This window comes from Grammomys surdaster, unplaced genomic scaffold (assembly GCF_004785775.1).
Source record: "Grammomys surdaster isolate TR1022 unplaced genomic scaffold, NIH_TR_1.0 205, whole genome shotgun sequence".
In the NCBI taxonomy this organism is placed as follows: domain Eukaryota; kingdom Metazoa; phylum Chordata; class Mammalia; order Rodentia; family Muridae; genus Grammomys; species Grammomys surdaster.
Genome location: NW_021604650.1, coordinates 1,106,211 through 1,118,533, shown reverse-complemented (window position 1 = coordinate 1,118,533; position 12,323 = coordinate 1,106,211). Strand labels below are relative to the sequence as shown.

The 12,323-nt window shown below is 52.9% G+C and overlaps 3 protein-coding genes and 1 long non-coding RNA gene across 8 annotated transcripts; 1 reads left to right on the top strand and 3 right to left on the bottom strand.

The window, feature by feature from the left end:
- Positions 1-4,717, bottom strand: Vegfb (vascular endothelial growth factor B). 2 transcript variants are annotated; one of them, XM_028771211.1, is made up of 7 exons: positions 4,405-4,717; positions 3,837-3,879; positions 3,355-3,551; positions 3,096-3,169; positions 2,867-2,902; positions 2,427-2,662; positions 1-391 (listed from the first exon to the last, which is right to left on the bottom strand). In XM_028771211.1, exons 1-6 carry the CDS (start codon positions 4,462-4,464, stop codon positions 2,449-2,451), a joined length of 624 nt encoding a protein of 207 aa, XP_028627044.1. In that variant the 5' UTR covers positions 4,465-4,717; the 3' UTR covers positions 1-391; positions 2,427-2,448. The 2 variants fall into 2 exon arrangements, with proteins under 2 accessions (XP_028627044.1, XP_028627046.1); XM_028771213.1 differs by having other exon boundaries at positions 2,427-2,561.
- On the top strand, positions 4,233-7,727 carry LOC114624301. The gene is made up of 3 exons (XR_003711905.1): positions 4,233-4,321; positions 4,862-5,037; positions 6,802-7,727. It is a non-coding gene; the product is annotated as an uncharacterized LOC114624301 (long non-coding RNA).
- Dnajc4 (DnaJ heat shock protein family (Hsp40) member C4) lies at positions 4,961-9,306 on the bottom strand. 4 transcript variants are annotated; one of them, XM_028771209.1, is made up of 7 exons: positions 8,997-9,306; positions 8,614-8,727; positions 7,231-7,324; positions 6,567-6,751; positions 6,315-6,476; positions 5,242-5,328; positions 4,961-5,158 (listed from the first exon to the last, which is right to left on the bottom strand). In XM_028771209.1, exons 1-7 carry the CDS (start codon positions 9,053-9,055, stop codon positions 5,047-5,049), a joined length of 813 nt encoding a protein of 270 aa, XP_028627042.1. In that variant the 5' UTR covers positions 9,056-9,306; the 3' UTR covers positions 4,961-5,046. The 4 variants fall into 4 exon arrangements, with proteins under 4 accessions (XP_028627042.1, XP_028627040.1, XP_028627041.1 ...); XM_028771207.1 differs by having other exon boundaries at positions 6,315-6,479; positions 8,997-9,300; XM_028771208.1 differs by having other exon boundaries at positions 6,315-6,479; positions 8,614-8,724; positions 8,997-9,300.
- Positions 9,307-9,404: 98 nt separating this feature from the next.
- Positions 9,405-12,315, bottom strand: Nudt22 (nudix hydrolase 22). The gene is made up of 6 exons (XM_028771206.1): positions 12,234-12,315; positions 11,483-11,976; positions 11,034-11,132; positions 10,038-10,135; positions 9,815-9,908; positions 9,405-9,589 (listed from the first exon to the last, which is right to left on the bottom strand). The coding sequence occupies exons 2-6, from the start codon at positions 11,957-11,959 to the stop codon at positions 9,431-9,433; spliced, it is 927 nt and encodes a 308-aa protein (XP_028627039.1). The 5' UTR covers positions 11,960-11,976; positions 12,234-12,315; the 3' UTR covers positions 9,405-9,430.
- Positions 12,316-12,323: the final 8 nt, after the last annotated feature.

The following is a 12,323-nucleotide window of genomic DNA, read 5'->3' as shown; positions in this document are numbered from 1 at the left end:
TAGTGTCTTCCATCTCTTTTATCAGAATGTGTGTGTGTATCACAGTTATCATAACAGAACCCAAATCCCATTACTGGTAGAAGTTTGGGGTCTTCATAGTGAGGGGAGACAGCCAGCTAGAAGATGCTCACTTGACCAGGGTGGTTAACTGAGATAGCACCCTGGCCCCTAAGGTGAGACATGAGGCTCCTTGACAATTGTTAGATGGCAGCTCTAGGAGATGAAAGACGGCAAGAGAGCTCTCTAAACGGTCCGAGTCCTGGGGCAGCTGTGCTCCCAGACAGAGGTGGTTCTCCTATGCTCCACTCTTCTCTCTGTGAAGAAGGGCCTGTGAGGCAAACAGGCCTGTGGAGTCTGAAGAGCAGCTTGTCACTTTCGCAGCTTCCGGCACCTGGGGAGTGGAGGAAGGGCATCAGTGCTGGCTGGAGCTCAGCCCCAAGCTCCTCTTGTGTATATATTCATTTTTAGGTTTTAAATGTTGTTAAATGGGCTGGAGAGATGGCTCAGTGGTGAAGCACTCTGGCTGCTTTTCCAGAGGACTCAGGTTCAGTTCCTAGCACCCACATGGCAGCTCACAACTGCCTATAGCCTGATTTCAGAGGATCTGACCCCCTCACACAGACATACAGGTAAAACACCAATGTATTTTTGCCTGCATATGAAATAAATAACTTTTTTTTAATTGTGGGAAAGAGACTGGCCTGCGCTCATGGGCATGTGCATGTGTGTGCTTGTATGTGCATTTTATGTACTTGTGACTTAATCATCCTCCATCTTTATCCTTTTTTTGCCGGGCATAAGGAGGCAAAGGCAGGCAGATAGATCTCTGTGAGTTTGAGGCCAGGCTGGTCTACATAGTGAGTGCCAGGACAGCCAGGGCCATGTAGAGGGTCACTGTCTCAAAAACAAAACCAACTAACCAAAAGTGTATTTTACTATTTTTATTTAGGTGTGTGTATGTCTGAGTGTATAAGCACATGTATAGAGATGCCTGACTAGGCCAGAGGAGAGTGTCTGATCACTGCAGCTGATGTGGCAGCCCTCAACCAAGTGAGTTCTGAGATCTACACTCAGTCTTCACAGAGCAGCGGCCGCAGTGAGCTGGCTTACACCACCTCTCTCCACCTTTATCTCTTGAGACCGAGTCACTACGTGTGAAGCTGACTGATTCTGCTTCCATGGTTGGCCAACAGACTCCAGGGTTCCTTTTGTCCCTCCCTGCTCTTCCAATACTAGGTTATAATACATCACTCCTACACAGTCTTCGTGCTTGAATAGTAGATACTCTACCAGCCAAGCCATTTCTCCAGCCCCTATTTACCTATTTACCAGTGATACCCTTTATATTCAGTATAAGCATGCATGTATGTGCACTACATGTATGACTTGTCTCTGTAGAAGCCAGAGGAAGACATTGGATATCCTGGAACTAGAGTTATGAGTGGTTATGAGCCACCACGTGGGTGGCAGAAACCAAACCTGGATCCTCTGCAAGGGCAGGAAGTGCTCTTAACCACTGAGCCATCCCTCCAGCCCCTATTTACTCTCTGTGTGACAAACTCACTATGTCACTAAGGAATGACCTTGACCTTTTGAGTGCACTTGGTGATGATCAAACTGAGGGTTTCTTGGATGCTAGGTAAGCGCTCTACCAACTGAGCTACGTCCCCAGTGCCTCTTTATCCTCATTGTTTGTGGAGACCACTTTATCCTCCTGCCTCTGCCTCCCGAGTGCTAGAATTACAGGTGTGCACCACCATCCCCAAACCAGCACTTACTCTTTGTCTTCTGTGAGATTTTGCTTTCTAAAAAAGCTTTCATGAGAATGACCTTGAACTCCTGATCTTCCTGCTTCCAACTGAGTGCCAAGACTCCCCGAATGTACCACCATGTTCAGTCCCAGCCCTCTTGATGCATTTTCTTTTTTGAGCCCCATTTTATTCGGATACTCTCTGGAAGCCTCCAGGGCCTGACCTGTAAATGATCCCATGGTCTCACTATAGAGCACAGAAGGGCTACATGAGCACTCCAGGCAGAGGCATAAGGGGCTCTCATACACCTTTACTTGCTCTCTCAGGTCTCCAGAATGGAGCAAATATCTATCACATAAAGCTTTGCAAATTAGAAAAAGTCTTCTTTATTTCCATTCCAGGAGGTGGCTGATTGCTTAGATTAGATGGATGCCCCCATTACACTGCCTAGCATCCTCTACTGGTGCTGGGATCATCCCTCCCACCGTCTGACTTGTGCATCTAGTCTTGAGCTGAGTTTTAATAATCTGGTTGCCAGCAGATGCACAGTAAATGATTTAACCCATGCACCTGGCTCCTCCTTCCCTGGTCTTTCCATCACTGGCAGGCTTATCTGGACCTGCTCCAGGACACACAACCTTGCTGCCTTCCACACAAGGGCCACAGACTCCTCACCTGCAGGTGTCTGGGTTGAGCTCTAAGCCCCGCCCTTGGCAATGGAGGAAGCGGCGGCGTCTACAGCGGCAGCGGCAGGTCCGGGGGTCAGGGCGCTGACGGCGCTGGGTGCAGGGTGGGCAGAGGGTCCTGGGGCTGGGGTGGGATGGATGATGTCAGCTGGGGAGGATGCTCCCGGGGCAGAGTCCCAGCCCGGAACAGAGCGGGGCTGGGGACGGTGGTGGGGTATGGCAACCCTAGGAGGAGAAGCAACATGTCTAGGGTAGGAAGAGTCTTCCCGGGAGCTAGGGTTAGGGCAGAGTGCGTGGATTTGGGGAGTATAAAAGGGAAGGGGAGTCAGATGAGAGGAGCAGGCTGCAGCCTCCTGGCTCACTTGTGCACCCCCTAACCCACCCGTGAGCACTTCTCCTGGACCAGCACCAAGAATCCCATGAACTCACCTGTCTGCCTTCACAGCACTCTCCTTTTTTTTTGGTCTGAAAAATGAGGGGGGTGGGGTGGGAGAAAGATTAAAGACACCCAGGCCTCCCGCTCTCTTGCCCCAGACCCATGCCTACTTCTGGCTCTACTCTCAGTCACCTGGCCCCTACTAAGTAAGGGACAATCCCATGCCTGATATGCCCACCCCATGTACACTTTGTGAACTTGGGACTTGGACCTGGCTGGCACCTGCATTCACATTGGCTGTGTTCTTCCAGGGACATCTCCCCCAGCTGACTGCTCGGGTACTGGATCATGAGGATCTGTACTCAGGAGAATGAGGAAGAGACAGTGAGGCGGGGCAGTAGAAAGACAGAAAAAGCTGATACTAGATAGGCTAGAGACAGAATGGCCAGAACCTCCCGCCTCCTGCGTGCCCGTCTCTGGGTTGACCCAGCCCCGAGGGCATCACTGTCCCATGCACATGCCTGATCCATAGGCCCCATACCTGCATTCGGACTTGGTGTTGCCCAGTGGGCACACATTCCAGGCCATCGTCAGGACAGCAGCCACCACAGCGCTGCACAGTCACACAGCTGGGTACTAGTTGTTTGACCACGTTGCCCATGAGCTCCGTGCTCAGAGGCACCACCACCTCCCTGGGCTGGCATGTGGCACGAGCATAGACATCCATCCATGACACCACTGTGGGCAGACCCAGATGGAGTAAGTTCTTATCAGGTCTCCTGCAGCTCCTTTGAGGGTAACCTCTCTGACACCCTGTCACCACCACCCCAACCATCCTTTAAACCTGTCTTTCTCTGCCTTGTTTCTCAAGAAATGATTAAGCCCTCTGCCTCAGTTTCTTCCTCTGTGGAATGGCATCTCCCAAAGGAGTTGGGATCACATAAGATAAAGGATATGAAATCAGAACGTGTGCTAACCCCTCTTAGTACTGGCTGGTGTCAAGTTATTGTTAACTATTATTACCTTTCTTCTGGTGGCTGGGGCCATCAAACTGGGACACAGGGGCCTGTGGGAAAGAAGATACCTGGGCCCAAGATGCACTCTAAAAGGGCTGGCCCTGTAGCTATGTAAGGGCTCCGTCCTTGAGTCAGGATTCTGTGCGTTTCTGACATCTTTCCAGATTGTTCTGTTCCCAGGACCTCGGTTCTAATTTTTCTTGTACACTCAGCCATCTGGTACTTTCCCTGGCCCAAGACCTACCAGGCATACTCTGGGAATGGTACTAAACCCCAAGCCTTAGAGTTGGGCTTGTTTTAGGTCAGGAGTCGGGATAGTGGGAGACAAACGAGGTTCGGAGGGCACAGAGGCAGCTCCGCCCTACAACCGCCCAGGGGATGGGGTGAGTGGGGGAGTGGCCCCGGGGGCAAGGGCTAGGACTAGCGGGCCTGCTTCGAGGGGCAGCTCTTCAGGGATATTCCGGGTCTGAACAGAGGATCCCCTCGGCAGAGGTAGCGGGCGCCTCCCCACTTCCGCCAACCTTGAGAGGGCACCGCGGGCGGGCGAGCGAGCGGGATGTCGCGGACGCACGTACCTGGGTGCGGGCCAGCTGCAGCAGCGCAACAAGCAGCAGGCGACGGAGCAGGGGGCTCATGGTGCCCGCGGGGGGCGAGCGCCGGGGGCGCCCGCATCGCCCTAGCCCGGCGGCGCGGGGGGCGGCGGCAGCCAGAGCCCCATGGCGCGGGCCCGGGCGCGGGGACCCCGGGCCGGGCGCGGGGGGCGGCTCCTCCGCGGCCCCCTCCCGAGCCCTAGGCGCAGGCAGCGCAACGCAGCGCCGCAGCAGCGGCCTGAGGAACGAGACAGGCAAGCGGCCTGTAGTGGTGGTGGTGGTGGCCGGGACGGCGGGGACGGCGGGGGCGGCAGGGGGCCTGGCCGGGGCTGGCGGGCAAGAGGCTCATGTGACCTAAACACGCGCTCCCCACCGGGCCGCGGGCGGAGGCGGGGCTGGGGCGGAGCCGGTCCCCTCCAAAGGCCCCCTCCCGCCGCTGCAGGGGAAAGGGGACACACAGCCCTGGAGGCCGGGCTCCGGGGTCGCTGCCTCACGAGGGGAGGGGCGAGAAGATGTGTGACCTGAAGGACCGAATCAGACAGGAGTCTGAAAACGAGTTTATTGCACGTGTAGTCCTGAACAGGCAACAAGGAGCGGACCAATACAGGTCCCACCTAGGTAAGCCTCTCACGGGCTTGTGTCCTGGGGCATGATCCTGGGGCTTTCTGGAGGCAGGGAGGGTTCTGTCCGAGGCTGATGCCTCTGCTGGCGCTCCTGCTGAATCCTGGCTCTGTTGGCCCTGGAAGGAAAGACAGATCAGGACAGGGATCCTGGAGGGTGGTGCTGAAGCAGGAAGCAAAGTCAGGTAGAGCAGTGACAGACCTGGCCCTGGCCCGAGTGTCATTGTAGATGGCTGTGATGATCCGATCCTTTTCGTCCATGAAGCTGCGATGCACCTGCTCCAGCTTCCTGTGAGGGAATTGCAATTAACCCTGAGTCTCTGAACTCTGGTGTCCCTACACCCTTGTCCTTGACTAGGCTACAGCATATCTCACACAACTTTACATCTCTCCCTGTAACAGACACCTGTGATAAGTTGAAAAAAAAAAAAAGACACCAAGCGACCCAAGTCCCAGAGCTGGGTGGTACCCTAAGTCCCTGATTGTCCTGTGAAGGTTGGTGAAACAGCTCTGGAATCAGGGTGCCTCTCCCAGAAGATTAGAAAGGGGGCATATTTAAGTCATCTCCATTGCTAGACAGTACGCACAGTGGGCTCCATCCTTTGGGTTTCTATGCTGCAGAAAACTGGTATTACAGCATGCATGAAAGTATAGGTTGAAGCCCTGGCAGCTATCAAGGACTGTCTCTGTTACACTGCTCATGTCCTTCCTCCCTCTTTTTTTCTTTCTATACAGAGACACAGTTTAATGTAGCCGAGGCTAGCCTCAAACTCAATATATAACCAACGATGACCCTGAACTTAAAAAAAATTTGCTTGGTGGTAATGGTTCACACCTTTAATCCCAGTATTTGGGAGGTAGAGGCAGGTGGATCTCTGAGTTTGAGGCCAGCCTGGTCTACACTGGGAATTCTGGGACAGCCAGTTCTACACAAAGAAACCCTGTCTCAGAAAAAAAAAAAAAAAGTCTCGTGACATGCTAAGAGAGAACCACTGGGTCCGACCGTGCCCTCTTTGTGTGTGGTTTTGGATGGCTCCAGCCCCACCAGCAAGCAGCATCCAAAGATTAACATTTGAGCTACGAGAAACAGAGAACACTTTCAGCCCTGTGTGCAGATCTGCCTTTACCCAGAAAGGCAAGGCTCCAACTCATGATTTCACAAAGTCCTTAGCTTGGGAGAGACAAAGTATGCAGGTCATAGGCTGCTGTAGCTGCCTGGCCACAGCACACTTGACCCACCCTCTACCCAGTATCCCAGGAAGGATGGGGAGGCACCTGAAGGCGATGTAGTGCAGGCCCATGCCTGCCACCATGAGCAGGAGGCAGTACCCCAGTACCCGCTGGTTGTGTTTATGCTGCTGCTTCCTTGACTCGGGCCCCTGTGGCCTCACACTGTGGAACTGGGCCCAGTATTGTGCATTGGGGGGTTCCCAGGAGCTGCTGGAGAGCAAAAGGACAATGGAAAGCTGGGGCTCTCAGAAAGACTTGAGGGTAAGGGCAGCAGGGGTCAGGACTGCTGTACTGTACCTGTGTGTCTGTTGCGTATACCCTGGCTCGGCTGTGCTCCCTGAAGACTTTGGAGGACTGGCTGAATGCAGCTGGTGGTCATAGTTACGACGACTTTCCTCACGGCTGAGCACTCGGTATGCCTCATTCAGCTCCACAAAACGGCTATGCAGGGCTGGGTTCCCAGGATCTCGGTCAGGGTGTAGCTGGGGTGAGGCAGGGGACCCCTTATCTCATTCTCCATCTCCCTTCCTAGGACCTGTCCTGCTGATGTCCACCCATAAAGACTGACCTCACTCCCACAGACCTTACCTGGACACTGGCCCTCACTCACAGGCTTGCTGACCCCTCCCAAAGGCCATCGTCAGAAAGTACAGATTCCTCATCCCTCTCATTCAAGAAAACCAACCACATCTGTAACTCCGGTTCTAGAGAGGTGGGGACAGGAGGACCACTGAAAGTTTGAGATCAGTCTGGGCTACAATGTGAGATCTTGTCTCAAAATCAGAAAGACCCCTGGCCTTGCCTGGTCCTTTAGATCATAGCAGATACTGAGTACCTCCTATCCATGCAGGAGGAAAGAAGGTGCTACCAGCTAGAGATACAGACCTATCCCAGGAAGTCAGAGTGCCCCTGTGCCAGGCTCAGAGTTCCTCTTCCTCCCTCACCTTGAGGGCACCAATACCTCTTTTGACTTGGTGAAGAAAGCACGTTTAACCTCTTCAGCGCTGGCACCAGGATGCACTCCCAACAGTTCATAGTAATTAGTAGGGACAGACCTGTGGAGAAAAGCCCAAACCTGCAGAGGCTTAGGAGGTCAGAGAGCACCATCGCCCTGTCTGCCACCCTCCCAGAGCCACACCTTCAATTCAGCTACCAGGAACTGAAGTTAGTCCCAAGACACATCTAGCCCCAGATTGCCCTTTAGGTGTTTCAAGAATGGTCAGGTTTTCTCATTTTCAAAGTGTAGTCCTCTTCTACACCACAAACCCAAAAGGCTGCTTCTTCTTTCTTTTTTTTACAAAATAGGGTCTTACTACCCATCAGACCTGGAGCTCCCTAAGTAGACCAGACTAGCCTTAAACTCAGAGTTTGCCTTTACCTTCCAAGTTCTGGGACTGAAGGTGTGTGTGCACCACTATCCTGGCTAAAAAGCTTCTTTAAAGATCGTTTAAAATTATATTATTTTGTGTTTACGAGTGTTTGTATGTATGTGCACCATGTGCATGTCTGGTACCTCCAACAGGTCAGAGAGGGTGTTCGTAAGTTACCACATGAATGCTGGGAATCAAAGTTGGATCCTCTGTGAAAGTAGCAAGTGCTTTTACTCTCTAAGACATCCATCCCTTCAGACCTAAAAACTTCTTTAAAACTGCAGGTTTTGTGATATGAGGTGATATCCACCAGTAATCCCAGCATTTGGGAGGTGGAGACAAAGTCAGAAACTCAAGGTCCCTTGACTACAAGCAAGTTTGTGGCTAGCCTAGCCTACATGAGATCTCAGCCCCCACTCCCCTCAAATATTCCTGGCCTCTTATGCATGAGGTTTTATGTTCCAGTGCCAGTACCCAGGGAAAAGATTTCCAAGCCAGGTATGGTGGCTGTCCCTGAACTCTAGGTACTCCATTGATTGAATCTGGAGGCTTACCTGGACAACATAGTATAATTCCATCTCACAGGAAAAGGCAGATTCCCATGCCCCACTTCATTCCTCCTGACCAGCATCCAGATTCAAGCACAGAAATCTAAATCTTTGTATTCACCCTCCTCTTTCCCAGTGTATATATACACAGTGAAGCTTGACAACATACCAGAGCTATGGCAGGAGCAGACCTGAGTTTAGAGTCCTGATCTGTCACTTAACTCACTTAATCTTGGGGCTCAATTCTTACTTAACTATTGATACTGTGTCCAGCATTGAAGGCGAAGGTTGTCTGGGACAAACCTTGAAAGGTACTTGACACATAATGCTGAAACAACTATCTGAAAACGCAAGGCGGGCTCTGAAGAGAAAAACCACTGAAAACCACCGAATTTGAATATGGTCAAATTTTGGGGCTCAACTCACCGCTGTCCTGTGGCGGCTGTGAGAAGTCGGGTGGGAGGGCTACAGGGCCACAGCCGGCATAGGCGCGGGGGCAGCTGGAGCAACAGGGACGGCATGACGACGGCGGGCGGGCTGCTGAGAAAGAGAGGCCCCCAAAAGTCCATTGGGTCCCAATCGGGCCGGACTTTGGGGATTGTGGCAGAAGGAACCTGCCTCAGTTTCCCACAAAGGCAAATTCGGGGTAGGCCTCTTTACTAAGAATCAGACAAGGGGTGCCCTGGACCTTCCAGCACCACCCTCCAAGTCTAGACCACCCACTCGGCACCTGGGTACCCCTAACCCACCCAAATCGTTAGGGGGCGTGCGGAGGAGACACAGCCAAGCCCCGCCCCTGCCCCACTCACAGGCTCCTCGGTCGCCGCCATTTCCTGCGCCTGTGAAGGCCCCGCCCCTGAGCCCTCATTGCATCAAAGGACCCGCCCCCCACACGCTCATTGGCCTAGGACACCGCGGCCGCGAAGCGGAAGCATGGGACGGCAGAAAGGTACAGTGGTCAAACCGAAGAGGCGGGGGTGGAGGCAGGGCTTGACCTCCAGGAAGGCCTCCTGCTCCGCCCCATCCCTCTCAGCAGCGGAGCACGGGTCGGAGAGGTTCCTTTACCGCGCCGTGGCTCGCATTCCCCAGCAAGAGGGACACAGACACGGAGGTCTCACCATGGGGCTTCTTGTTTTGTTTCTTTTCTGCTCCTCTCACCTACCCGAGTTCTTTCAGAGGATCCCAGACTCCCAGGAAAGCAGCAGAAGCCAACAGAATACAAGAATAAAGTCTTTTATTGCCTTCAGAACTGTAGTGATAGGTTTGGGATGCTGGGAAGACTCAGGTGGGAGTTCTCAGCACCTGACTGTAGAGGTGGATGGCGATTGTAGAGGAGGATGGCGCCTTTGGCCGAGGGGCAGAGTTGTGCCCACATCTCCCTCTCCTGCAGTCTCTGTACCCTCTGTGGGAAATCAATGAGACCAGACATCAGGCCTCCCTTCTTACTGGGATTGTGCCCAGAGTTGCCAAACCTTAGTACTCCTGGACTGTCCCTGTGCCTAGTCTTTTCCCTTAGGTAGGAGCCAAGCTTTGTGCCTCTGGAAACTGGGAGACCCGGAAGTCCTCTACCTCACCTAGATATCCTTACCCCCATAACCAGACCACCTAGAAGACCTCAACTCCACACCTGTGTCTCCACAAAGATGATTCCTGTAGACTCGTGGGCCTCAGGTCCCCCACTCAGGTAATAACTCCTGACCTCCTCTGAAGTCAGGCTGCACCTAGAAAAGAACATGAAGGTGGCCTGGTGGATATCCGGATTATAGGACCCCTGCAAAACTCTGGTTGCCTTAAACCCACTCCTTCCCTACCCATCTCACCCAGGATCCTGTGCCCGAGAACCCACTCACTGGACATAGAACTCTGCACTGGCTCTGCCCGCGCTGGTCTCATTGCAAGCGATGCCCAACAACAGTGGCTGGCCCAAGGTGTGGAGCGGCAGGTTCACCTGTGGCAGGGAGTCCTACCTGTCAGGCTGACTTCTCAATAACCTGGTTGGTTGGTTTGGTTTGGTGGTTCTGTTTGTTTTTGTTGATACAGGGCCTTGTGTAGCCCAGGCTATCCTTAAACTCAGTATTTATCAAAGATAACTATGAGTTTCTGATCCTGCCTCGACCTCCTGAGTGCTGGGATTACAGGTATACATCACAGTACCTAGTTCACATGGTACAAACCCCGGGCTTGTTCATGCTAAGCCAGTGTTTCTCAACCTGTGGGTTGTGGCCCCTTTCAGTAGGGAGTCAAATAACCCCACAGGAGGTGCCTAAGACCATTGGAAAACACAGATATTTACATTGTGATGCATAACAGTAGCAAAATGACAGTTATGAAGTAGCAATGCAAATCCTACAGTTGGGGGTCACACGAGGAACTACACTAAAGGACCACAGCATTAGGAAGGTTAGACCCGCTCTGCTAGACAGTCTAGCAGCTAAGCCGAGTGTATCCCCAGTCCTCGATGGCTTGTGACCCTTCCATTTTGTTTTATTGATCAAGTGCTCCATAACACAGAACACAGGTTCTTGGTATGTTCACTTTACAGATGAGAAACGGAGCAAATTGTCCAGGGAAGTCCTTTTACCCGAGTGAAGCTGTCTTAGTAACAGACGCTTCACTCATTACTTTTTCAGCAGATAAAGACACAGACTAGACATTTTTTCATTGTTTCCACTGTGGGGAAAAAGAACCTGAGGATCACGGAATCATGGGCCTGGCTTTATCATCACACTCTTCCTCAATGCCAGCTAGGGTCATGCAGACTCACTCTGGCCCAGACCTGTGGATTTCTAGTAAATTCTACCCCCTCGCCCATAACCTCCATGCTGTCTGGGGCCCTTGTCACTCACCTCATCACAGATCTCCTGTAGGACACTGGAGAAGAGTTCCTGTACCACCAGCTCCCCAGAGAGGTCCTTGTGCTGGGGGATGCCACCAGAGCACAGGGCCTGTGAAAATTTTAGGCTCAGAGTTCATCTACGCCACGCCCCACACCACTTTTCTCTTTCTGGCCATGGAGGTGTAGGGCAAACTCAGTATGAGAGTCTTGGCAATCCCTAAACCAGGCCCACTTATTCCAAATAAGCAATCAGAAGCCTAGCTAGACAGGAGTACATGGACTGAGTAAGAAAAGACATCTCCCCTTCAGCTCTTCTCCCATAGCTTCCATAGATGTGCTCCAGCTTAGACTTATGACTGCAGGCTCAGAAATACCAAGCCGATCTTCCCTTTATGAGAAGATGAAGCCAGAACCAGGAGTGTTTGGACTCGAACCATTGTACCTAGCCAGTCATCTTACCTGAGGTTCAGGGTGCCCACCAGGCACATCCACCAGTCCAGGTGCTTCCGCTACCTGCTGAGAGCGGCGCAGAAAGACAAGGAAGTCATCAGCCGTGACCAATGCGGCACCCACCCCCAGTGGGTCTGCCAGATAGGCTTGTTTGTCACCCCAATCTGCAGCTCCCTGCTGTCGCAGCCAGGAGGCTGAGCTGGACCAGTTGGTGCCCAGGAAGTCCCGGTAGGAAGTTAGACCCAAGCGTAGGAGCAGGTGTGGCTCAGGTGAGCTGGACACCAGTGTGGCTGAGTGAAGGCGGAACTTGGGAGCATCAAAGATCCAAGGTTGAGCCTGTAGCCGGGTCTCCCAGATGGCAGTGATGGTCTTGTCTCCTCCGGGCAATGGACGACGGTCATGAGCTGGGCTTAGCTCCACTGCTACCTGCTCCTGGGACAGTCCCCCAAGAGGGCACAGAAGCAGCAGGGACACCTCGGGGTCCATAGTCTGACAGGGCAGCTCTGGCAGAGGACACAGATGGCCATCCTGTTACTCTAGGAGATGAGCTGACCCTCTCTTCCACAGAACTCCTGAGTGCTCCCCAGCCCTTTTACAGATCCCTGACTACTCATTGCGAGCATCATTCCAGCAAGAGTACTGAGCTCAGCAAGCGCCTGGAATCCTGCGGTCCCAAACCCCTAAGGCCTCTGGCAACCCTACCACTCAGCAGCACTATGTCCCCAAAACAACTCAAGACCCCTAGACCTAGGAGTCGTACCTCCAACCTGGACACGCTTGATGTACTTCTGGGTAGATCAACCTGGAAGCTTAATCTCAGGAATTCAGCGGCTGGCCCGGCCCCCAAGCG

Coding starts and splice junctions, on each gene's coding strand:
- Vegfb (XM_028771211.1), bottom strand. CDS start 4,464: ATGAGCCCCCTGCTCCGTCGCCTGCTGCTTGTTGCGCTGCTGCAGCTG. Junction 3,880..4,404: donor TGCAGCTGGCCCGCACCCAG/GTACGTGCGTCC, acceptor TCTTTCCCACAG/GCCCCTGTGTCCCAGTTTGA. Junction 2,663..2,866: donor AGTGCTGTGAAGGCAGACAG/GTGAGTTCATGG, acceptor TTCTCCTCCTAG/GGTTGCCATACCCCACCACC.
- Dnajc4 (XM_028771207.1), bottom strand. CDS start 9,055: ATGAGGGCTCAGGGGCGGGGCCTTCACAGGCGCAGGAAATGGCGGCGA. Junction 8,728..8,996: donor TGGCGGCGACCGAGGAGCCT/GTGAGTGGGGCA, acceptor TCTCTTTCTCAG/CAGCCCGCCCGCCGTCGTCA. Junction 6,480..6,566: donor TATACGCAACAGACACACAG/GTACAGTACAGC, acceptor TTTGCTCTCCAG/CAGCTCCTGGGAACCCCCCA.
- Nudt22 (XM_028771206.1), bottom strand. CDS start 11,959: ATGGACCCCGAGGTGTCCCTGCTGCTTCTGTGCCCTCTTGGGGGACTG. Junction 10,136..11,033: donor TACAGGAGATCTGTGATGAG/GTGAGTGACAAG, acceptor TCCCTGCCACAG/GTGAACCTGCCGCTCCACAC. Junction 9,590..9,814: donor TCATCTTTGTGGAGACACAG/GTGTGGAGTTGA, acceptor GATTTCCCACAG/AGGGTACAGAGACTGCAGGA.